Raw genomic sequence first — 25760 nt, forward strand, 5'->3', positions numbered from 1 at the left:
TTTTATTTTGAATATAGACCAAATGTTCTGGGTAATTGAAAGGACCATTCAAATTGCATCAGCCATTCTGTAAAAAAAAATTCTGAAATTGAGGTGATAACAGGCCCAGTTTTGTGGTACTTAAACTGTAAATATTTTTAAAGTTTTAAAGGATACCTTTTTTTTTATCATGAGATAGATGATAATATTTGGTAAGATTTACAGCAAAATTATGTGCCTTTCACTCAAAAATGTCACACCATGACATTTTTATTTTTGCAGTTCTTAAAAAAAAAAAAAAAAAAAAAATCAGTTCTGCTGGCAATTGTTTATGTAGTGCGGAGAGTCCAAGTAACTTTATAAAAATCAAATTTGCAATTTTTACTCACTTAAAAAATGTCTTTTCTCAAGTGGTGACTCAAAATATAGAAACGTTCATTTTGAAGATAAATAATTAACATTCACCCTCTGGTTGATTATTTTACTGCCTAAAGCTACCAGCATACCCCAAGTTTTTTAGTTTTAGTAATGTACTGTGTGTACATGTTCCCTCAAAACACAAATCTATTAACATATTCATTTTCACTACTCCATAACGATTATGATACTCCATAACAAGCTGTTTTCCCTGGCTTCTGGTTAAGTCCTCACCGGTTGAATGTTTGGAGGAGAATATTGTGTTTGGGCCGATAAGTGTCTCCCAGGATCAATTTTGGTGGCGTGTACATTGTTAAATGACCATCCATGAAATGACGCAAGCTCGTGCCTTTATTGTCGTCCAAATCATATTACACATGCATAGAAGCTTTCATAATAAATACGGTGAGGTGGTTCTGCTGGTTGTTCCATTCCCAGTAGGCACACGCTGGGTTCTTGACGAAAACTCAAATCCATTAGCTTTTTCCTAAACTACTCTGCCAGCGTTGAAAATGCATTATATTGTCAATTGTTCTGACTGGGAGGAAAATGAAGGTGAAAACAATTTCAACCAGGTTGAAGTTTGAAAGGTTTTTGTCTACTGATGATAGTTGCCTTTGAAGAATCAAGCACTTAGAATGTCACCCTGAACTGATATCGGAGAGTGCAAACATGCTGATGAGGCGTTGCACTGTTTAGAGAGTAAATATAATGACTCCAAATTTGCTGCCGTCCCAGCATTAAATAAGATGCTTCTTGAAGACTATTGTGGTTTGACATACCATGTCTAAACTACCACACTCCCTCGCGCCTATTGATTCTTGTTAAGCATATGTCTCAAGACAGCTATAGTCTGTCATGTGGAAACTTTATCCCATATCTAATGTTCTAATGGTGTCTTCTCTGACTCCTATATCATATAATGCTCTGTTATGTCCCTTGATAGAGAGAACATGATGTATGCATCCTCCTGTTCACTGTAAACATACCTATTAAAATACTGATGAGTCTCAGCAGGTCCTGATCGTGATTCCAAATGATAAAATCCTGCACAAATGTACTGTTTTGGTTCCGTGTTGGTAGTCGTTTCCATGTTTTTCTCCTGTTTGATGAACTAAAACATTAACAATAGAGGACTAGTGGAACGTAAGGGTTGTGACATGCAGTCCAGTGAGTTCCATTCAGGGTTTATGCTGCATGTAGACCACTGATTCCCAACCAGTGTGCTGTGGGCACCGTAGTGTGCCATGAGCGATCTTCAGGTGTGCCGTGGAAAATGATAACATTTTACTTAACTGCTAAAACAATTATTCATTTACAATAATTGTTTTCCTCTTTATGCCAGTGAGGCATAGTCACAGACAGAACAAATAAATGCTCTTCTATTAGATGGCAGGAAGTACGTACGGTAGTTACTGTGACATTTTTGTGACATTTTTGTTTGTTGGTGTGCCGTGAGATTTTCCAATTGTAAAATGTGTGATTTCGCCTTCGGTTGGAAATCCCTGATGTAGACATTGCTTGCAAAGCAAACGCCGTGTGAGTGACTGGTGTCCTGCCCTGAGGCAGCAGCAATGCATCACTCCACACTGTCCCGTCACACACTTTAACACAGCTTTTACACTTGCACACACACACACACACACAAAGCCTCCTGAGCAGGAACAGGTCCCATACCGTTTCTCACCCATGCAGCCTAAAGGTGGCATTTAACAAGTTGCTATTTTTATGACTCAAAAATAATATAATACACTGACTGGCTGCAATGTTATGACCACTTGCACTAATGACATACAATACAAAAAGAAATGCATCACAAAAATGTTCCATTTTGATTGACATGGTCAGAATACTGGTAATTTAACTGCATTATCGTCATTGTAGTTTGCAATAGTGCGTGACTGAATTCCATCATACTTTATTTGGCTATAGCTAAATAATAATATTGTAACCGCTGGTTTGAGGAGTAGTAGAGCACATGCAATGTTGTTTTGTATTTGGGATACAAAAAAAGAAAAGAAAAGGGAATTGTATTCCCCTACAGTTTGAGAATAATGACAACTAATCAGATTACCTATACATTTGGTAAAAATAAGGATTATTTTGCAGAATTCAAATTCTGTCCTCTGAGACCAGGAGTGAGCAACTTTGAAATACTTCAAGCCATTTGGACCATCTCCACAGAAACAAACAATACTTATTCAAATGTATGAGTATAACAGTAGCAGGTTACGTATGAAAATTAAACAAAATGAAATAAATGGCTGCAAACCTTTTAATAAAAAAAAACAAAAAACGTTTCTAACATTCACCCTTCGGCACATTTTCACTGCACTTTTCAAAAAGAACTATTAACACATGTAATGGTTCTTGTTAATTATTTCCTCCCTGCAGCGTGTAAATGAGATGACTGTACTGCTGTCAAATGATGCTTTGAAATTTCCTGTCGCTGCTTTGCCCCCCACCATGCAGCGCACAAACCTGTCTCCCCACCCCCCACGCCCCGCGCTGCCGGTTCGCCCAGCAGCAACAGCAGCCACTCGGAGCCACGCATCGCGCCGCATCGCGCCGCACCGCACCGCACCGCACCGCATCGCGGCACCCACGGGACACGGAGGACTCGGAGTGGCGGCCGCACGGGACGCGCGCACCGCTTTCTCTTCATCGTCGCTTTTAACAGTTGCTTTCAATGGTTCCGACGAGTGCGTGAATTGCATTTGCACGCATCAACTTTCACTTATGGTTGGCGAAGATGGGGTCAAGTTGTGCTTTCTCGCGGGGAAACGGCGCTTCGGTGCTGCTGCTGCTGCTGCTGTGGATGTGGATGCTGCTGCGAGGTAAGATTCGGCATCACTGCTCGGTTGTTTTGTTGTTGTTGTTTTTTTCTCACAAGATAGAAAAAGTTTACTGTTAAGAGGGGGGCATTCTTTGAAAGTCAGATTTATTTCTCTTGTGTGAGACTTCAGCTCAACATACAAATGTGCTGCTGCTCTTCACATATAATAAAGTACTTTGTTTAAAAAGCCACTTTGTATTTACAAATGTAATTTACAAAGCTCCTGTGTATGGGGTGAAGGGGGATAGATGTATAATATGTACTATAGATCTGCATTTTTTGTGTATAAAGGGAAGAACAATTGCATGAAGTGGGGGTGTATTTATAAATGTTCTGTATGTATAATGTGTACAGGTACTCTTTGAGTCTATATGAGGAAATGATGCATGTAATTTGTAAATATTTCCGATTACCCTTCTTGATGGTTAATCTTTTTAAGGTGGTATGGTAAAGGATTAGATAACGTCTTCCTGTTCCTTTTCACACCAGCAGTGCAAAGTGTTTCAGGACAGTTATATCGTACAGTTTTCATTTCAATGGTTTATTATCCTGCATGTTTTATAAAAAATAAAAAATAAAGTGAACTACCGGTAAATATTGCTGTATATTGTAGTTGTATTTCTGAGGTCAAACAATGCTTAGTGCGTGAAGTGACATTGACATGGTGTGTATCTTATGTTATGTGAGTTATGGCATGTTGGTGTAACGGTCGAATGAATAAAGCCATATATCATAATATCATAAGCCCATTCACAATCCCACAGCCCAACTGTACCAACACGGTCGTCCCAAACGGTCTATATTTAAAGTGGTGCTCATAGCTCAGGAGCGTGGACATCTTTGTGGGGACACCAGGTACCGGGATATTCTATGGCCAAAAGTACTGAGATGAACACTTGAATGGTTTGAGAACTCCCTCAGGGGTTGGGCGAGAACCTTTCATTCGCTCTGAATCTCAAGTCGGACAGTTAGGACAATTCTATGTTTTCTGTTTGGGGGAGGCCTTTTTCATGGTCACTGTGTCCCAGTGCACAAAGCAAGGTCAATAAAAACATGTTTGGGATATACTGTACTTAGTACAGTATTTAGTAGTGTACTAGAATGGAGATTGGAAGGAAGGCCAACTTTAGTAACTGTACGACAAGTTGAATTGGCAAAAACTACAGTCATCTTGTAAAAGGTATTGCCAAAAGTGAAAGGTCTCATAGATTCAATGATAGGAACAACTCAATTGTTTTAAATTCGTGTGTAAGTGTAAGAAAGTAGCTGAACCCAAGAGCAGGCGGAGGCTGATGTAAAATGATGAACAGTTTATTGAGCGAAGGTTATGGAGGTGGTCCTGGATGTGTTGGCAGGCAGTGGAGAGAACGGGGGGCTGGCAGGAAAGACGTGCGGCAGGAACACTGGGAACGAGGAGACACAAGAGTAGCTTACATGAGTACGGTAGGCCGTGGTACCGCACCGCTAGGAGAGGCTGCAATACTTATAGAACAGGCATGCTTATATACACCGGTGGTGATGAGGCTGATTGAAGACAGGTGCTGAAAACAGAGGGGGGGTGGGGGTGGAGAGGACACACAGCGCCCTCCCGGCTCCAAAAATGGAACTGCAGGGCAGTATACGACAGCCGGTGTCCTAATACTGCCGCCACTATAGATGTAGCGCCTGGCCAAATGTAGGCTATTGTGTGCAATTGCTGATTTTGTAAGGGGCTCCAATGTAGTCTTATCAAGCAAAAATAGAGCACTTGGTCTTTTCAATCAAGAGGAGATGGTCGTTCTCAAACGAATTGTCTGTGCCATTTCATTTCTGCAAAAGTGGAGTGACCAGTAAACGTAATTCCCCCGAGAGAAAATGTCTTCTCGCCGGGTTGTTAAAATGATTCATGATCATTTTTAAGGTGACATGGCCGTATGTAATGTCCTCTGATTATTTGTCACGTTGACAAGAGCTTTATGGCGTTCTCATGGCGCACAAAGGCTGATTGATGTTAGTTTGCATCACACATCCTGCACATATGACACATATGTATTTGCGTGTCTCTCCCGATTGGCTTCACATGTACTGTATTAGAAGGCATTTCTTCTCACGCTTGCTGTTGCTTTGGTTTACTCGAGAAAGCAAAGGCTGCGATCCTAATTAGATGGGTGCTATATGATCCACTCACCTGACTGATTGTGGCAACAAAAGAGCTATGCAGGGTGAAAGAGGAAAGGAGGGGAGCAGCGGGCAGGTGTGTAGCAGCTGCTCACATCTCCGGGCAAACACCGCCTGTTTGTTTTCTTTGGGAAAATATTGTCAGAACACAGCGCTCAGTTTGTTATCTGTTGCCCAAATGACGCATCACATTGATTTCATTGTACTCTCAACCGCTTCATGACAATGACACAGACTCCTTGTTGGAGCTCCTGATGCAAGATGCATCTCGGTTCATTCATATATATATATGCATATGTATTATAAAAGTAATATAAATATAATGTAAAGATAGTTAATAATATGTATAATATTGTGTGCCCTGCGACTGACTGGCGACCAGTTCAGGTTGTAGTTTGCCTTTCGCCCGAAGTCAGCTGCGATAGGCTCCAGTGCCCCGTGACCCTAACCAGGATAAGCGGTGTTGAAAATGGATGGATGGATGTGTGTGTGTGTGTGTGTGTGTGTGTGCGTGCTATTCTGAAATAAGGATATCATTGTCCAACAAAGGAAACATCCAATTGAACCAGAAAGTGAGCACACTGCCGCTTCCAACTGCGGAAAGATTTCTCTTTATTGTTTAAAATGGCTTACTTTAATGAGGATACATTGCTGTACGAGGGCCAAAGTTCCAACCCGGCTTGGTTTTGCGCCTGTCGATGCTGTAAATGCTTGCTGGCTGAGAGCAGCCGCCTCCTTTCTAGATAGCTACCTATCCGTCTGGCTAGTCGGCTAGCTCTAGTCATCTGTCACGCTGTGTTGGATCAACCTGCGTCCATTCGTTCTGCCGCGGTTGCCTTTCCGACTTTGGTTTTGGCTCGAGGTGGAGGGATGCACTCAAACTACGTATGTGCAGTAATTCAAAATGGCGTCCCCACATAAACGGGCAAAATTGTGACAAAATGTGGATTTATTTGTTGCACCTCCTATCAGAATGACGTAAGTAGTATGATATTGTAAGATTCGTTCAGATTCATTGATTGCTTTTTCAGGCCCACCGATTCGTGCATATGCAGCCCTCGTTGCCTGCAGTGGCGTAGAAAGGAAGGGCATCAATTTTTTGGCAGCCTTACTCATCTGCTGTACATGAGAAGGAAAATATCTTGTATTGTAAATCTTGTTAGGCGACACGGTGTACCAACTGGTTAGCACATCTGCCTCACAGTTCTGAGAACCGGGTTCAAATCCGGCCCCGCCTGTGTGGAGTTTGCATGTTCTCCCCGTGCCTGCGTGGGTTTTCTCCGGGCACTCGGCTTTCCTCCCACATCCCAAAAACATGCATGGTAGGTTAATTGAAGACTCTAAATTGCCCGTAGGTGTGAACGTGAGTGGGAATGGTTGTTTGTCTATTTGTGCCCTGCCATTGGCTGGCGACCAGTTCAGGGTGTACACCGCCTCTCGCCCAAAGATAGCTGGGCTAGGTTCCAGCATACCCGCGTGAGGATAAGTGGTACAGCAAATGGATGGATGGATGGATGGATAAATCTTGTTAAACTGTGTCGGTGTCCCTAACGTTGTGTATGTTTAAAGCACTAATGGCGTAAGAGGGAAAATAAATTGAGCATGCCTTATTTTGGAGTTTTTAATGTTTGAAACATTTCTCTAATGCATTCGGTGGCCATCCCAATCCTTCCTACTCCAGGTCACGTGTTACTGATTGGTGAAGTGTTTCTTGCTGAGGTAATGAATCAGAGACAATGGGCAATTAACCCTAAGTGGCTAATAGCAGCCGCAGCCTACACATTTAGATAACGGAAAGGGACGTCAAAGATCTAAAAAAAATATTGTTGTTGTTGTTGTTGTTGGAAAGCTATTTTGGTGCATAAAAAAAACTTTCCTAAAATGGCAATCTGCTCATGACGAGTCTTCATGGTTTTCCCAACTAATAATTGATTAAGGCCAACACAAGCAGTGTTGTGGAGTCCACACAAACCTCATGCCTTTTTCAGAATCCTTTTAATAGCTGACACTCGAATATAATCCATTACTTCCGTGAGGAGAGCCTCAGATGTTTTCACATAAAAGCATTGAACCGTTTATATTCCACCGTGACCGTGTTTCCGTACCTTTGACCCTCTTTGCCCTTTGGTAACCTTAACAAAGTGGTAAGCTCCAGCCATGTCTTGTCCATCCCAGAGGAGGCCATAACCACAACCTCTCTTAAATCCCCTCCCTCTTGCTTGCGTCGTTTTTATCAGCATCTTTCTCTTTTAGCAGCACCATAACAATAAATCTCATTTGGTGCATGCTGATATTTGATTTAGTTCCTTATTACATTACGTGATTTAGTAAAGCTTCTGTTTTGTTTTGTCAATATCGAAGTGTCATTAATCTTGTCAATTTGTCTCTCTTGCTGTCACTATGCTTCTTTGAATACAATTTGAAAACATGATGATTGAAGTTATTTGGTAAAGACTGTGTCTTTTACATATTTTATATCAGTGTGCGTAACGTGTTCCTTCTCATTATACACGCAGGCACTGTATTTATTTGTTTATTGCAGCAGATTGTTAATCTTTTATTTACTCATGCTCAGGAATTCAACAAAAAGCAAACAATAATGTGCACACAGCCACAATCTGAAGAAAGTAATGTTCATGTTTTTGCCGAGGTTGAACACCCCCCTCTTAACTTTGCCAGCTCTCCGCATGATCCTTTAGTCAGTTATGGGTCATGCTTGCTCCTCATGCATGGTTAGAATCTAATTTGCTGTGATGAAAGGACAAGGAGACGTTGATTGAAATTTTGCCCTTCGGGAATTTGGGCCTTTTGTTTCACATTGGTCTTGACAAGTTATTTTCCAGTTCTCTAGTGGTGCCCGCTGCGTTTGACATAGTATTTACAAGTATGAGTGAAGCAAAGAAGGACATTTGTGAGCTAATCGTCTGTGTGAGTGTACTGCAGATCCATATGGGAGGAATAATAGTCCAGTATTATTTCATTAGTGTACTGCTAACCATGTTGGATTCAGCGTTTTCCCCATCCATCCATTCGTCCATTTCCGATGCCACTTAGCCTCACTAAATTCGTGGATGAGCTGGAGCCAATCCCGGCTATCTTCGGACGAGACGCGGGATACACCTTGAACTGGTCGCCAGCCAATCGCAGGGCCACCCTGATCGCTAATCGCACAGTACATATAAACAAACAACCATTCACACTCACATTTACACCTGTGGATAACTTAGAGTCTTCAAATAACCCCCCAAAAAAACATGTTCCTGGAATGTGGTTGCTTGCTTGCATGGAGAAAATCCGTGCAAGCACAGGGAGAACATACACACTCCACACAAGAAGGCTGGAGCCCGATGCAAGCATCCAACCTCTGAACCGTGAGGCAGATGTGCTAACCGCTCATCCACTGTCCCGCACCATCCCCTCATTTAAGTCTTTATTTCTGGATGTATGACCTCTCTGTTCAAACTCACTTATTGAACCCTTCACTTCACTTGGAAATTCATTTTCCACCAGCCAGTGCCAGAAACTTTGAGAGCTTTAATTCCATTTGTGCTGGCCACACCGCCACCTCCCATAAGGCAGCATCTATCTCTTTGTTCCATCATGTGCTCCATATTGAAGATTGAATGTAGGAGATGGTGCAGTGACACTAAAACGTGAACAGCTGAGGAACCAAGAAAAGCCACAAAGTAGTAAAATTGAATAATCCAAGTGTAATAATCAAATAATTATCCCCCCAAAAAAAGAAGTTAATTGTCAAATATGTGGTGTTGATAAATATGCTGTTCCTATCCTATTGGCAACTGGAATGAAATGGTTCTTATGCAGACTCAGCATCCCCAAAGGATACAGTATGCAATACAGAACTGTGAAAACTTCATAGCTTTGTTATTTTAATGTTAATGTTTAATTCAATCTTTAATGTTATTTAGAGGCTTTGTTAATTTAATTAAAATTTTATGTCAGTCATTTTACAGTAAGAGTTGGCAGGTTAACAAAAACTGTTTACAGGGTAAAGTATGGATGCACGGTTTATTTTCACCATTTTGAGTCACTGTGGTATGAGCCGAACCAACCACCCCCTAGAATTATAATGGACCATCCGCATGTTTGTCATCCTTTGTAAACCAGCAAGTGGCCTGCTTGCTCACAAACAAATAAACAATAAGCCCCCCAAAAAACACATTGATTTTCACTTTTGATAACAGTGAGGTCTTGACTATTGCGACTTTCTAGTTATACGTAAATGGTCACTCCAGCCTTGTTAAAACAGCAAATCCAAGGCACAGTATGTAAAATTAGAAGTGATATCCTCGTGATTCTCGTGTGCAGTTCGTGCTTCGCAACATCTGCTGCTGTGTACATTTGAGTGAAGCTGATCGCCTAATCACTGCTGCTCTTATGAGATGTTTTCCCAAGCAGGATAGTGACTCAGAGTGTGCATCACGTGAACAATTCTTGCTCCCATTGACAGACCCCTGGGAGTTCTTCAAACTTAATTTGTACTTGCATCTAACCCCTAAGGAGATGTTCTATTAGATTTGTTGATGACTGATGAACACGGTACATTGGCTCTCATGCTCTTCTATTCTCTTTGAGCTAATTGGATTACATGATTTGGTGTAATGGATTATTATGTTAAGGTATGCAGCACAGTAAAGTGAGCAAAATACCTGATTAACTTTTGCTGGGAAGTGATCAGATGCATCGTTATGCTTCCCTTGTAAGAGGAAATGGCTTTATTTCCTACTAACAGCTCCTTCCTTTAAAAGCATGATCTTTATTCAATGCTTCTCGTGTGACATGATGAAAGAATATTGCACACTGGCGAAGGAGGGATTTTAAAATGTCATGATCAATAATGGCTTTCAGAAGTGAAATTCTATCTCAAGATGGAACTTTTTAACTAACTTTTTTTTTTTGCAGGTGGTGTTGTCATGATAACTGATGATTCGGGGGGTAATTGTAATGTTTGTATTGTTGAATTGATAGGACAGAGTGAATTGGATAATAGTACCACAGAATAGAGCTGTGCGTGAAGCTACAAAAGTGATCGCGTTTTCTATTGCTGTGCATGGGCTCATAGACAAGTCGTGCTTCACAGAGCGGGTCCATTATGTGTGCCGTGAGATGATTTCACACGTGCTGCCATCAGCTTTTCGCCATGTCTGTCTCATCAGGGGAAAACAATCATCATCAATGTTGATTAGTACGGTTATTGATTGGTCTGCTGCCTTTCCAATGAGTCGTTTCCAAGGACACATGCAGCTCATGTTGACCTTGGCAAACAAAGGCCTCTGTGTTCACACCAACCAAGTGAAAAGAGGGAGAATATCATAGATGGGAGATGCAGCAGCCTCCTCTACTGATCTTCAACGCTTTCTATCGACTGTGATGTTGAGTCGGTGGCTCTTGGAATTATTTCCTTGAGATCTCCACAGTATATGTGCATATATGGCGAATCTCAGCCAGCACATCACATGATCTCACTGCTGCTAAATCTATCAGTCGAAGCGTGCACTGAGCTAATTGAGTTCCCGTCTTTGTCTGGGACAGCAGAAAGGACGTCCCACCCTATCAGGCCTGACTGAGAACCTCTAGACACACTTTGGTTTGTGACTGCATCTCATAGATATTGTAATGAGCCTCTGTCCACTTTGTCCTTCCACAGATAATATACGAGACAGAATAATGAAACACGGGTCATTATTACCTCCTGGCATCTCAACAAGGTCAAGCAAAGAGTGTGTCGTCATTGTGGCTGTTTTCTAAAAGTGTTTTTCGCATCCACTCAGAGGTAGAAAATAGCTATTGCAAACATGGGGGATGGATGCAAGAGGCCTCTTGTGCAAACACAGTGTCTGTCTGCAAAATGACATACTCCTACTTTTAAAGAGGTCACGTACACTATATGCAGGAGGCGCAGCGTGGCATCAGCTTTTATAGATGTTTGGTCGTTGTAAAAATTCAGCTTATGAGGGTAATATTTGCTTTGCTACAACAGGCTAATGCTGTCCCAGAAAGAATTGACTCATATTCCACTTCCTGGAAGAACATTATTTGCGGTGTTATGTATATTAACCTTACGTGGTCTGAATAACTGAAATCTCACTTTTGTATCATTTTTGTGGGGAATGTAATGTGTCATCATGTTTTTACAGACCGAAAATATCATTTGCCTTGAGAGGTCTGTTTGAGCCATTCAATTAATTAAGTCTGATCACTTGCTTGCCGTTGGCTTCAGTCCTGGAGAGAAATTGAATTTTGACTAATATGAACAAGTTGTGTTGCATAGTCACGGTGGCATCAAGCCAACAAAAATATGTTTGGCTCCCTCTGGTTAGCATCTGGGATCTTCCAGTTGCTTAACTGAAGAGCTTGATGCTCGCTATTGCTGTTATTTATTTTTGCTCATCTTGAAATAAATCACTATCAGTCATTATTGTCACTTGTCTGCTGATTTATGAAAATGATTTCAATACCGCATTCCACTGTGACAAGCATGGGTCTCGCTTAGCAAGATGATAGTGCCCTCTAAAGGCTATAATTAGTATAATTATAGGCCAGCCTCCCCCCTGTATCTTAAATTCAATTCTTATAATTTGTCCTACAGGAGGAACAAGCAAGAGGACCGCCGTGTGTTTGTTTTTCTTTCCTTATAGGAACACTTTCAACAAAAAATGTTGCAGCCACCCCAAGTGAATCACAATCTTTCAGGAAGGAACATTTTATCCATCAATCCAGCCCCCTGTCATCCAAGTCCTGTGAAATTAAATCAATGTCTGAAACCAGAGCTGAGGCCTGAATTGCACCAACAGAAATAGAAAATCTAGTTTTGCTGTCTGCTAATGACATTAGCGCGCTCCCTAAATGGTCGCCCACTGTCGTCAAAGAGGATCATAGCAGGGATGTAATTTCAGGACGAACACTTGCATCTCAATTTTCCTGTAAAACATATAGCCGATGTGATGCAGCTCCTTATGGATTAGCCTTACAAGCACATATACCACCCCCCTTCCTCTGGCAGGTAATGATTCATTTCTCTTCTGTATCATGTGATCTGGCGTAATTAAACTACTCAAGGTGAATACAAGGACGATTGGAAACCACATGGTATCGACCACATGAGAAATTCATTAAAAGAGCTGCATAAGTGCCATTTGAGCCCTCCTTTCAATTTCCGCTCACTGAGTAGAGGAAGAGGATTGAAGGACTGTAACATGTCATGTTCCATGTTTCTACTCATTATCATTAAAATCAATAAAAAATATATATTTCATATTGTTTTATTTTGTGCGACCCTAGCGAGGATAAGCGGTACGGAAAATGGATGGACGGATAGTTATTTTATGTTCACGTTAGTAAGGATAAGCAGTACTGAAGACGAATGAAATGAATGAATGATTATAATCCCCCATGCAGAGTTAGTCTTGCAGAGTGAAAGCTGTGCGCAAACTCTCCTACACCTCTAGCGATTTCTTCATCAAAGATCATGTTCCTCTTCTTTTTCAAAAACAATTATTATTTGTGTGTGTGTGTGTGTGTGTGTGTGTTAACAGGGGCTAAAGGATTGTACTTCCCTCAGAACGAGTACAAGGAGACCATTTATGTTGGCCAGAGAGCAGGGAGCTGGGTCCTCCAGGTCCACGCCATGCTGGACAACGAGTCAGAGAAGCCGCACTTCTACCTGTGCTGGCTGAGCTCGCCCAAGCGGACCGCTTACAGCTCCTGGTTTAACATGGACCCCGACACAGGGGTGCTGTCCTTGAGCAAAACCCTGGACGAGAATGACTTTGCCTCGCTATGTGAGTGGCATACAAGCAGTTCACATAAATGTAGAGCCTATTGTAACGATGCTGTCAGGTATCCTCTAATTTAAGATTCAATTAGATTGGCTACTCTCTACCCATACTGATAAAGGAGTTCCATCATCAGGAAGAGATCTGTTAGAGATTAAAATGCCTCTGTTTCTCTCTCTCTCTCTCTCTCTCTCTCTCTCTGCATTTTATCAGATAAACCTTCTTGGTCGGTGAAGAAGTTGTCCCTCTATGTCATGGTGCTACCAACACTCACCAAGCTGTCCTTATGCAGTACAAATTCCCCTCGGATCATCCTGGACTTTGTTAATGCAACGATGCCACAGTGTGCACAGACAGATATGAAAGAGCTATGCTTCTCTCACCGAGACACTTCCAAACCACACATCATGGAGAACAGGTTCCCCGGGGCCGTAATGCAGCTGCGACGACTCTCCAGACTCAATGTGTGCCCCAACTACACCATCTCTTACAGTGTGGAATCAGGTTAGAGACGAACAAAAAGTCCAACATTGTAGCCTCACGGGTGCTGCTTTTTTGTGTTGACCCGAGACGTCTACAGCTTGGGACCCCACTGCACCTTTTTAGCCCTGGATATGGTACAGAATGTTAAGCCACGTTTTCACCAAGTGGTACCGTTCTGTTAAGGTCACCACAGAAACACAGATGACTTCACAGCTAATCATCCAACTTCTGACACCATTGGTCTCAGTAGGCTGACCCTCAACCTGGATTTGAGGGTTGAATAATGTGTCCACTGACCACATCACCAAGGAGCTAGGCATTATTATGTACGGAACGGTGCCAAAAGGTTGTGTTTTATTATCCTACACAACCTTTGAGAATGAAAATACCAAATATTGAGAATATTCATACCGGGCCATACCACCTTTTTGGAACTGAGAGCTACTTCTTGGGTATTGATTAATGCAAAAGGTTAACAGTTTGATACATGCTTCTGAAATAACATATTTGCTCTTATTACCTTTAATTATATCATTATTATTAATAATGAATTATGTTCATCAATTTGAAGACACCGGTGATGGTAATGATTTCTCACAATAATTATCAACAACTATCGGTAGGAAACAGATCGCTATCAATAAGCAACACTTGATTTCAATATATCTGAAGTGTTGTCACAATATCAAAATTGGGACTTTGATCCTATGCGTGCATAAAGCACCTGGAAAAGAATCTTCTTTCTCACTCAGAACACACGCTGTGGGAAGTTACCCTTTTTGGGAGGCCCACTACGCAGATCACAAACTGCTGCCTGCAGCCGGCTCTGTTGCTGTAACTCTTAAAATGCCACACAAAAAAAAAAAAAAAAGAAAGAAAAAGTGGTATGATGTCATTTTTAACAGTGAGGTATTCCTGTATTGTTCTGGTATTGATATACAGTGCAACGCTGCAAGTGTTTACATTTTCAAATGATCACTTCTACAGCAATTCCGATCAGTGATGAGCTATTTTGAGAACAGGCCCCGATGTGGTCCTTCGGGGGCACCCGGTTGGTGACCCCTTACATACATCCTATCTTGAAACACACTAATGGACTCTGACTGAATCCCCAAAATTGACAGAGCACATTTTCATCAGTGTAGTCTAAACAGTGGTGAATATTTCCTTTTGTTCTAATAGAGACGCCTGCACCATTCGCTGTGAATCAGAACACCTCAGAGATGGTCGCGACTGCTCCTTTAGACCGAGAAGAAAGTGAACGTTATAGGCTCCTGTTAGTTTGCACAGTTCGGACGGAGAGCGCCATCACAACGCTGGACACTCCTCTGGATGTTTTTGTCAATGACGAGGATGATAACGCGCCATATGTGAATGGAACAGACACAGCAGATATTGTCATCAGCTTCAATCGGACTAAAGTAAGAAAACAAATTTAAAAAAACTGAATCTGAAATGATCTTTATAGAAACACTGATTCATCTCATTTGTCTCTTTCCAGGGTGGTACTTATGGCACGTTGTCAGTTTTTGACAGGGATTTGACCTCCATTTATTCCATAGACCAGAGTCACAATAGATATGTTGAGACTCTGGTCAACACTGACCAATGGACAAAGAAAACATTTGATGTAAAACGCAGCTTCAGTGAAAAGAAAGCTGCTCACAACGGCGTCAGAGAAACCATTCATAACTATCGTATGTAAATCCTATCCCCTGAACATCATCTTTTCAAGAACAGATGTTTGTGAAGAAAACTTTTCACCATTCCCTTTTAGAGCTGGTCCTCAAGAGGAACCTGCCTGTGACGGAGAATCGCAGCATGCAGCTGGACTACCAGGTCAATGACACCACCTACCCGGGTCTACAGCGAGCTGTGTCACTTCACTTCAACGTCACCATCTTACCAGTCCACATCCGCTTTGAGAACACCACACATATCTTCAAGCTCACACGCAGAGCTTCGATCTATGCTCAGGTATTTAGAAATTCTTAAAATAAACTACTAGTGTATGTGGCCAGATTCTCACTCACTTTGCTCAGCATGGGATCATTTTGAGACACACGACCAACATAAATTGGGAAAATTACGGTGTGCTCTTTGTCTGAGAATTAGGGCTTTTCGGTTATCTTGATCGATCCATTACCTCAAATTAATCTCTGAGGCGCGGTGATGGATTGTTTTGGCTGCCCTTATTATTTATTGTATTTTTTCAAAAGTTGTCATTAAACTGTGATACACCACATACAGTATTTTGTCAACAAAGGTGTACAGTACTCCGATGATTTCTTCTAGAGAGAACAAAACTTTATTACTGGACTAAATTAAGGTGTAGAGGGGATCGTTAAAGCAAGTTCTCAAAGATTTCGGTGGATCACGTGATCTAACACAAATATTTTTATTATAATATTTATATTAGTAACGCAGAATATTACAAATGTTTTTGTTTAGTATGTCACAGCCTTCTTGTCAAGTCTGCCCCCTGCTGACTAAAACTCCGTCCATCCATCCATTCGTTTTCTTGTCACCAGAGGCAGGGTACACTCTGGACTGGTTGTCAGGCAATTGCAGGGCACATACATCTGAAAGTGACATCAAATCCTCTCTCGCACCCTTCTCAGGTTGGCAGAGTCTGCGTGGAAAACTGCCAACAATTTGATGGCTTCAGTGTCACATACCAGCTCAAGGTTCCCGATAAGAACATCTCTGCTGACGAGCTGTCCTGCTATGCGGCCATAAGCATCACCCAGGCACCTGACCAAATGTGGGGACTCCTCTACGTCAATGACTCTGAGCCTCTGCGACGACCCGAGTGCCAGGATCTGCAGTACATTGCTGTCGCTCAGGAGGCGCACACACAGTTGGAGGCCAGCACTCAGCTCCAAATCGTTCTGGATATTGAAGGTGGGACACCTGCAAATGCTATATTCAATGCAATGTTTTCATATGTGAAGTAAATTCTTAAGCTAAACACAAGAAGGGTTTATTTATCAGTGTACATAATTTCATCTTTGTCCTTTCTTTCCATTGTTTAGAATGAAGTGTCATTTTGCATGCTGTTCCTCTCATCCCAGTGCATTTAGTAATGTACAGTATGTTTTGTGTCTGTTTTGCGTAGTAAACCAGGACAGTCAAGAGAGTCAGCAGTTTCTTTCCTGCGCAGAAAACAGACACAGAGGCGATTGTGAGTCCACCAGAGGACTAGGGGCGACCACTGGGAGATGCCAGTGGAGGCAAGGCACTGAAAAAGGTCATTTTAAATGTATATAGTAGGTTTTTTTTCTAAAACAACAACAATATGTACTAACAGTTGTCATTTTTTAATATTTAGATTGTTCACAGGGAGCCAACTAGGAAAGTGAAACACTTGGGAGGTTCGACACATTATGCTATTTAAATAATATACATATTATAATTTTTATTTCAGGAATTACAGAAAACTACTCGACCTGCTCCCCAGACCTGGTCACATGTCCAGATAGCTTTTGTGATGCAATTGAAAGCAAGGATACATCAATATGCCCGCAAGACTGTACGAGTAAGTTGTGATATCATTCATGTTTTTTTTAAAGAGGCATAGCAGATTCTGACTGCAGCATTCACAATGTTGACTGTGTACATGTGTTGGTGCGTGTCTATGTGCGTGTGTGTGTGCATGTGTGTGAAGAGGAAACTGTCACCGGAGGTCACGAACTCGGCCTGAGGAACGGCATCCAGGCTGGCTACGGGACCTGCTACTGCTTGACTGAGAGATGCTTCTGCGAAAAGGAAGATATTGAGGGTGAGTTGTCACAGAACTAATTGCAACTCATGGATATGCAATGAAGACATTGCACACGAATGCTGAAAAAGGCTGTTTCAGGCCAAAATACCCCCCCCCCCCCCCCGTCCCCCTCCCAAAAAAAAAACAATAAATTGGGGACTACAACCTTGAAAAATAAAATCTTGTGCAGTATTTGCCATTTGGGGGCCCAAGGCAAACCCAGACATGGGGCCTTTTACATCCGTGTACTGCAAAGTTATTGAATATCAATGTTTATCATCAACTAAAAATAATAATAAATTTGAGAAAATTGATAAGAAGATTATGCAGAATTGAATACAGTTTACCACTTCAACTGCTTTAATTCTCACATCTTTGTGATGAAAAGCAGCCCTCGTGTCACTCTCCACTTCATCTCTGCTGAATCCTCCTCGGCTGACACTGACAGCAGTGCTACTGCTAATACTGGCAAGAGCGGCTTTTGCTGTTGTCGGTTACGACCATTTGGTGTCACTGTGAAAAAGTTTCAAATCTCATACAGTTTTCATAAAAACTATATGTTTTCTTCTCGCCTTTTCCTCATCTCCGCTCCACTGGAATAGCTGTGCTTCATTTTCCTCACAACGCAATAACAAGTTTGTTTCCCTGAATCAAGTCTGCAAATCTGCAGTAAGAAGGTGGAATAGTCCATTGTATGAGACGGGAGCGGCAAAGTTTGTCAAAAAAAATTATGAAGTTAATATTTGTGTTTCCAATCAAGATGTCGTCATTTTCATTTTAGTTTCGTTAGTCTGGTCTAAGCTCTTAAATGCACAGCCAAAAACTTACTATATTATGATGTCACATCCTAAAATGGCAGCTGCTCAAGTGGAGTTGCACACCTGGCTCCTTATTCCTTTTTTAATGAATAAAGTCCTTTACCCGATTATTTTATAAAAACAAATTTTGGGAAGGATACTCGAATACTAAAATTTTCGACAGCTGCAGCCCTAGTAAAAACGGTCAGGATAGATTAAGCATGTTTTATGTACTTTTAAACGTGTGAAATAAAACTAAAACAATAATTGCTTTAAATCAAATAACTCTTTATTAATCAGTTTTTATGAGATGTTTGGGGGCCCCCGGAAATCTCAAAGTAATTGCCTGTGTTTCCCACATGGTAAGTAGACTCCTGGCAGCATAGTAATGTCCGATCAATCTGATTGGATACGTAGTAAGTGGTTTGATCTTCCGCCAATACCATGACATCATTGTTGCATAAACGCGTCTGTGTCACTGATCTCATCTTTGACCCTGGAGTTCAAATCCAAGATTTTGGAAAAAGACAATAGATCATCACTATCAAATGATCCTCATATTTTATGTTTTTTGTGGATTGCTTCGATCAAAAATAATTCCACACAGTTAAAACGTTTACCTTTTTTTTTTTTTTTGTCATATGATAAAATTGGCACGATTCCCATAGCGTACTAGAAATGACATCATTAGATCGTGTTCATGTCAGTACTAAACCCACATTTCTACTGTGTGCCCCAGAGGTGCTATGTGACGACATGTGTAAGACTGTCATCGCCACGGCTCTGCTCCTCTCCTTCATCATCTCCATCCTCCTTTCTTCATACTTCCTCCACCGGTACCACAAGAACTCCCCCAAACCCCCAATAGCGTCGGCTGAGATGACTTTCCGCCGGCCAGCCCAGGCCTATCCCATCAGCTTCCCTGCTAACAACCTACGTAGAGGCTCGCAGGAATCCATCGAGGCCGACACCTTTAAAATACCCGTGAGCTGCTTCTCACACCGCACCTTTCGATGTTGACACTTTGAGATATCGAGTGGGACATTGTGTTCATTTTCTTCCAACAGGAAGATCCCAAATGGGAATTCCCTCGTAAGAACCTAGTGCTTGGCAAGACTTTGGGAGAGGGAGAGTTTGGGAAAGTTGTCAAAGCAACAGCATTCAGGTTGAAAGGAAAAGCGGGTTATACTACTGTGGCTGTGAAAATGCTTAAAGGTAAGAAAGATCAAAACACAGCAGAGGCCACTAAATGATTATATCATACATTGACAAGACACTTCATTAGGTACACCTACACACAGATTTCCATCCATCCATTTCCGTACCGTTTATCCTTACTAGGGTCGCCTATCCCAGCCGACTCTGGGTGAGAGGCGGGGTACACCCTGAACTGGTTGCTATTCACACACACATTCACACCTACGGGCAATTTAGAGTCTTCAATGAACCTACCATGCATGTTTTTGGGATGTGGGAGGAAACCGGAGTACCCGGAGAAAACCCACGCAGGCACGGGGAGAACATGGAAACTCCACACAGGCGAGGCCGGATTTGAACCCGGGTCCTCAGAACTGTGAGGCAGATGTGGGCACCTGCCGCCCTAGGTTGCACATTTGTTGAGCAAAATATTCACACACCATTTTATAACGACACCTAAGGTCAGGGCCAGTGTAGTTGAGATTACAAATGGAAATTCCCCACACTGTGTGGGCAGTGAGACAGATAAAAGGAGACAGATTTCGGAAGAGACTCACGTCATCTTGCTGAATGGCTCGTGTGACCTTTTTAAAACAAAATTCAACTCCTTCCCAGCCTGATCATTGACTCCTTCCACGAGCTTGTCAACTAAAGAACAGGAAAAATTATATACACAGTAGAAGCACGGTGGTGAGCAAAACAACTCTTGCTCGCCGTCACCCATTTGCATTTGCCAAAGGTAACAATGCTCAGTTTGGAGTGACACTGTCAGAGCGATGATACTGTAACAACAGTTAACAGTTAACTTTGTAGAACAAAACTGCATCCATACTGAGTGTTGTTAGTTATATCATGCTTTCCTTATATAACTACATGAGTGGGGAAAGGGATGCGCACGTGTACCTAATGTTGTGGCCAGTGTGTCTTTGTAAAGACACACTCTGAGTTAATTAATGGTTTGTTAATATAAAATCATTGTTATTCTCCATGATAGAAAACGCCTCCCATAGTGAGCTACGGGACCTGTTGTCAGAATTCACTTTACTCAAGCAAGTTAACCATCCTCACGTCATAAAGATGTATGGAGCATGCAGCCAGGATGGTAGGACCGCAGCAAAGCTCCTCAGTCACAGTCTGCGTTGTGCACGGAGTCTGAAGACTGCTTTTCCTCTGAATAGGTCCATTATACCTGATCGTCGAATATGCCAAGTTCGGGTCACTTCGCAACTTCCTACGCGAGAGCCGGAAAGTTGGCCCGAGCTTCGTGGGAATGGACGCGAACCGAAACTCCAGCTACTTGGAGAACCCAGACGACAGGGCACTCACTATGGGTGACCTGATCTCCTTTGCATGGCAGATATCCAGAGGCATGCAGTATTTAGCTGAAATGAAGGTTTGCAGTTGTTTTTCATATCGTCATGATATGTGTCGTGATTAAGCTTGCTGAGAATCTTTCTTGAACAGCTTGTTCACAGGGACCTTGCAGCACGAAATGTACTCGTGGCAGAGGGAAGAAAGATGAAAATCTCAGACTTTGGCCTCTCCAGAGATGTGTATGAGGAGGACTCTTACGTTAAGAGGAGCAAGGTGACGAGAAAAAGAACACAATTTGAAATGTTTCCCGATCATCCTGGATTTCACAATCGCAACCTTGTTTTCTTTTTTGAAGGGTCGAATACCTGTTAAATGGATGGCGATAGAGTCCCTGTTTGATCACATTTACACAACACAAAGTGATGTGTGAGTACAGTCAACCTTTTGAATTTTTCGAAGAAATAACTCAAGATGCTTCCTTATTTAAGATATTACGACGAATGATGTTTAGCAGAATGTTTCACCTTCATCTTCTTTATGACAGCTGGTCCTTTGGAGTGCTCTTATGGGAAATTGTGACATTAGGAGGTAATCCGTACCCGGGTATTGCACCCGAACGCCTCTTTAACCTGTTGAAGACTGGCTACAGGATGGAGAGACCGGAGAACTGCTCCGAGGAAATGTGAGCGCTCCTCTTTGTTACTTTGCATCATCTACGACAGTCATGTCCTCTGAGTGCAATGTGCCATACACCGCACTGCTGGGAAATCAGGTACTATTTCCTCAAGCAACTGCAAAAACATGTCCTGCAGGTATAACCTCATGGGCCGATGCTGGAAACAAGAATCAGACAAGAGGCCGACATTCTCTGACATCAGCAAAGAACTGGAAAAGATGATGGTTAAAAGTCGGGTATGGTGAAGCAATACTATACAGTACACACTATTGATCAATCAAATCAATTGAAAGAGCACACATCATTTTTCATCATTTCCATTTTATTTAACTATGACTTTTGCATTATTCGCACTACCTTTCTTCGCCGATTGGCTACTGATATGTTTCAACTACCTTAGAGTGAGACGTGTTGTGTCCGTTTCTACTTAGGATTCCTTGTCTTATAATTTGCTACATTTAGGAATGAGGGGAAATAAATAATTCATTGTCTGTATTTTTGGGGTCATTCTTTACAAAACAAATAGATCCAGACGAGACAGTGAGAAATGACAGAGTTTCTTTTCCTGTCCTCATTTGTATACCATTAGACTAGTGAGTGTAATCAGGATGCATGCATGTGGCATGAAAACCATATTGCAAGCTTACGTTTTAAGGCAAACTGCACACGTGTACTGTCGATGCTGCTGGAACTACAGTGCATTGAAGCTTTGGTTCCATCCTATAAATGCATGCTTCCTTTTCCTGATCTCAAACCTTTAGAACCTATAATTAGCTTTTGAAAGAATGTGGCCTTGGCAAGGATGCATTTACAGCAAAACACTGCACCCTGAATTCGTCTTGTTCCAACAGGGTTGTGGCCCGATCAAACAAGGAAGTGTGTTAATGCGCACGGATTACAAAAAGAAAAACTCAGCCCGCCCCACATAGTCAGCCTAATCACACCTTGATCTGCTTTTGTCAGGATTACCTGGACCTGGCAGCGTCCACGCCTGCTGATGCCCTGCTGTACGATGACGCGCTCTCTGAAGAGGACACACCACTTGTGGACTGTAATAACGCCCCTATCCCTCGAACCCTCCCCTCCACATGGATTGAAAACAAGCTCTATGGTAGAATTTCCCATGCATTTACTAGATTTTAGAAACAGGACAAACATGCTCTGTGTTTTAGCAAGTTATGATTGGCTTTCTATAGTCAAGCGTGTGTGACTGTGATCTGGGCATGCCTTTTGCTGATTATTCCTGACCATTTCATCGTAAATTAGAGCCTCAGAGAAATACAATACTATCTGTTGTCTTGCATTCTGTTTTATTTGGACCTGCTTCTAATGTACAGCAAAGCTTACCAAAAACTCTACATTTGTAAATAATACTCGCTATACTCATCATTATAATTTCTACATACCTCTTCATTAACATTTTATTTGTATATTATTTGTTTTACTTTTTTTTTTTTTTTTTTGGTCATAATGTTCTCATTTGTTGGCACTGATGGAAACAGGTGACATTTGAAACAGGTCCTTGCTGAATCAGTCACTACTTGTGGTTTGAATTTCAGATTGTCTTAAATGATTCTCACTTTCCTTCCTTCCTCACCATGTGTAGCTGTTAAGCTAAAATGATTCCATGATAGTGAATGGAGAAACAGCAAGGCTTTTGAGTGCAACTCTTTGGTGATGTTACCTAAATAAGCAGAATGTACAGGTTGCTAATGCAATATTTACTGATGCCTCGATTTATTACAAAGACTATCGCCGATAATGATGACAAAGTCATTACTTGACATGTCTGTCACCCTGCCACTACAGAGTTTGATTTAAAAGCCTTGCTGTCTGCACGCTGCTTATCTTTCACTGAGTGCAGAAAAATGATGTGTTCTCATTTTTAGGCATGTCATACCCGAACTGGCCCGAGAAGAGCCCGGTACCGCTCAACAGACATGATGCCACTAATCCAGTCTTTACAAGATATGCCAATGATAGTGTTTATGCAAACTGGATGGCTTTGCCTACACCCGCAAAAACTGTGGACAAGCTCGATAGCTAGATGTGACAAGACAAATCCACACTGTCGAAAAGGTGTGTTGGTAGATGTGTATATTTCTATAAGACTGTATATATACAATCTGATGCTAAAGTTGGTTCCCTTTTATTTCTGTTGCACTGGTATTAAAAGTGGGGTCTCTTTTTGCTGCAAAACTAGCTGGATCAAAGTAGGCCATGTTTCATTCAGCTCTTACGTACGTATGTTAATTATTACCTCACGGTCGTGTTGGCCACATTGTATCACTGCATGACTGTTGTACCAGATTGTATGTCAGTGTCAATGTCTTTTAAGTGCCTGTGCAGCTTCGACAATAGCCTCCAAATATTGCTACTGTGAAGATCATGTTCCAGCCCAGGAATTAAAGGGGACACCTTTACCATCATCTGCTGTAGACAACTGGGATTGAGTGGACACAAAATGTAAAGTTTTCACTTTGGAGGACTGCGCTCCTTATCATGTCCAAAGACCAATTTTATGTTTTACCCACATGATGTTTCAGAAACATTTTCAAACACAGGTAAAACGAAATATTTTTTTGAATAATGTGAGAAATGTCAGGAAATTAGTGCTACTCTTGTTTGATGACTTAAGGCAAATTGTGGTCATTTTCAGCATCATTTTTTCATTCAGTGTAAAAACAAACGTCAAGGGAAAACCTTATGTAAACTAACGAGTGCTATCATTGCTATGTTTTTCTTTGATTATGTTCCAGTTAATAAACAATAAAAAAAATGTACATTATGCTCACAGCCTTTTTTTTTGTCAAACAGAAAGATCTTGAACAGTTGTATGGAATATTTTATACAAAAATATGTTATTGGTTTATACGGCTTATCCTGTTCAGACTCGCGGAGAGCTGGAGCATCAGCTGACATCAGGCCAAAGGCTGACTACAGCCTGGATTTTCTTCGCTAATCAATCACAAGGCACATATATACACAAACAACCACCCACGATCACATTAACTTAGTGGGAACTGAACCTTCCCCGTCTGCACAGATGTCAGGCAAGTACCGCTATCATCAGTGAGCTAATAGAATGGCAGAGGTGGGAGTAAGTCACAAGCAAGTCTCAAGTCACTGTAGGAAAAAAATCAAGCATGTCAAGTCATTTCTTGCTTTTAGCAAGTCTCAAGTCAAGTCATACAATCTTGCTCCAGTCAAAACATATATTGGAGTGGTAATGTTTTTTCACATTTTTCTTTTTCCCCACAAAATCTTAACACTAAAAAAAAAGTATTCACACCTTATCAAGGTTAAATGAACAACAACTGAGATTAGGATCGATTGAATTTATTGCACTGAATTGTTTTAAAGTTGTATTTCAAACTCAATTCAACTGAACTTTATTTCTGAACAAACTACGATGTGTACTTTGTGATGACAGCCTTGTATCTCCTACAGTTCTTAACAGAACACAATTAAGCAAAAGCCAAGACTGTTCTCTGTTGGTCAAATATAATTAGATGTGTAAGCTAATGGAGAATGAAAGAGATTCGCAATTAAGGGAATAACACATGATGTAAAAATGATGCCCTCCTTCAAAAAAAAAAAAAGTAAACAACAATATCTGCATTCCTCCTGTGTCCACTTCATTTCAATCACTCAGTTGGGTTTGTTTATTTATTGAGAAGCACTGACTCTGGACAATTGAATGTTGATATCTGATGAAAGGTTATGTTTCATATGTTATATATATATATGTTGACGGAGGTTTGACATCGTTGTTGTTGTGTTTTTAATGCGCGAGTTGCAAACCATGCAGGTTCTCATCCTCTTTTTGTCGATTTCATCGACAACATAATCCTTGAATCCAAATTGTGTTGTCTTTGGAGCGCCTTCCATTGTTGTTCATGCAGGTGGCTACGTCACACTGGCAAGTGCACAACAATGTAGATTGTGTTGTCTCTGAGTGTGTTTCTTCTGGTCCTTATGGACCAGCACTGCCTGCCACAGGGTAACGGGTCAAATGGGTGGCAGTCAGGGTGGGGGTGTTGGCGCCTGTGATTGCCTCAGCACTTCTCAGCTGCTGTGCCTTCTCGATTCAATTGTCTCAAATCATTTTAAACTATATTTGCCATTAGGCCTATACCTTTAAAAATACATTGGGGTGCAACTCTACATTTGTGTTGCAAGAATGAAGAATGTTTAAAAAAAAAAAAATGAATAGAAAATAAACCATCTAACTGACAGGTACACTAAAAAAAAAATGCTAAATACTAAATCATTTTAAACAACACAGCATAATTGCGATTATATAATTTTTTTTATAAATAGCAACTACAGAGAGCAGTACGTT

At 41.4% G+C, this 25760-nt stretch overlaps 2 protein-coding genes across 2 annotated transcripts in view; both read left to right on the plus strand.

Moving 5' to 3' along the window:
• si:dkey-192p21.6 (uncharacterized protein LOC565246 homolog) overlaps positions 1 to 3073 on the plus strand; it is a 39044-nt gene extending 35971 nt beyond the window's left edge. The window contains exon 17 of the mRNA XM_061788909.1: positions 2869 to 3073. Coding sequence (XP_061644893.1) covers positions 2869 to 3073 — 205 coding nt within the window. The remainder of the gene's footprint in view (positions 1 to 2868) is intronic.
• A 33-nt stretch (positions 3074 to 3106) lies between these two features.
• On the plus strand, positions 3107 to 24187 carry ret (ret proto-oncogene receptor tyrosine kinase). The gene is made up of 20 exons (XM_061788902.1): positions 3107 to 3233; positions 12946 to 13191; positions 13399 to 13689; positions 14851 to 15089; positions 15170 to 15365; positions 15446 to 15645; positions 16290 to 16572; positions 16787 to 16918; positions 17096 to 17206; positions 17336 to 17449; positions 18968 to 19212; positions 19296 to 19443; positions 20420 to 20527; positions 20604 to 20818; positions 20890 to 21012; positions 21095 to 21165; positions 21284 to 21421; positions 21552 to 21651; positions 22379 to 22526; positions 23305 to 24187. The coding sequence occupies exons 1-20, from the start codon at positions 3149 to 3151 to the stop codon at positions 23460 to 23462; spliced, it is 3351 nt and encodes a 1116-aa protein (XP_061644886.1). The 5' UTR covers positions 3107 to 3148; the 3' UTR covers positions 23463 to 24187.
• The last annotated feature ends 1573 nt before the right edge of the window (positions 24188 to 25760 follow it).

The sequence above is a fragment of the Phyllopteryx taeniolatus genome, chromosome 11, assembly GCF_024500385.1.
Source record: "Phyllopteryx taeniolatus isolate TA_2022b chromosome 11, UOR_Ptae_1.2, whole genome shotgun sequence".
NCBI lineage: Eukaryota > Metazoa > Chordata > Actinopteri > Syngnathiformes > Syngnathidae > Phyllopteryx > Phyllopteryx taeniolatus.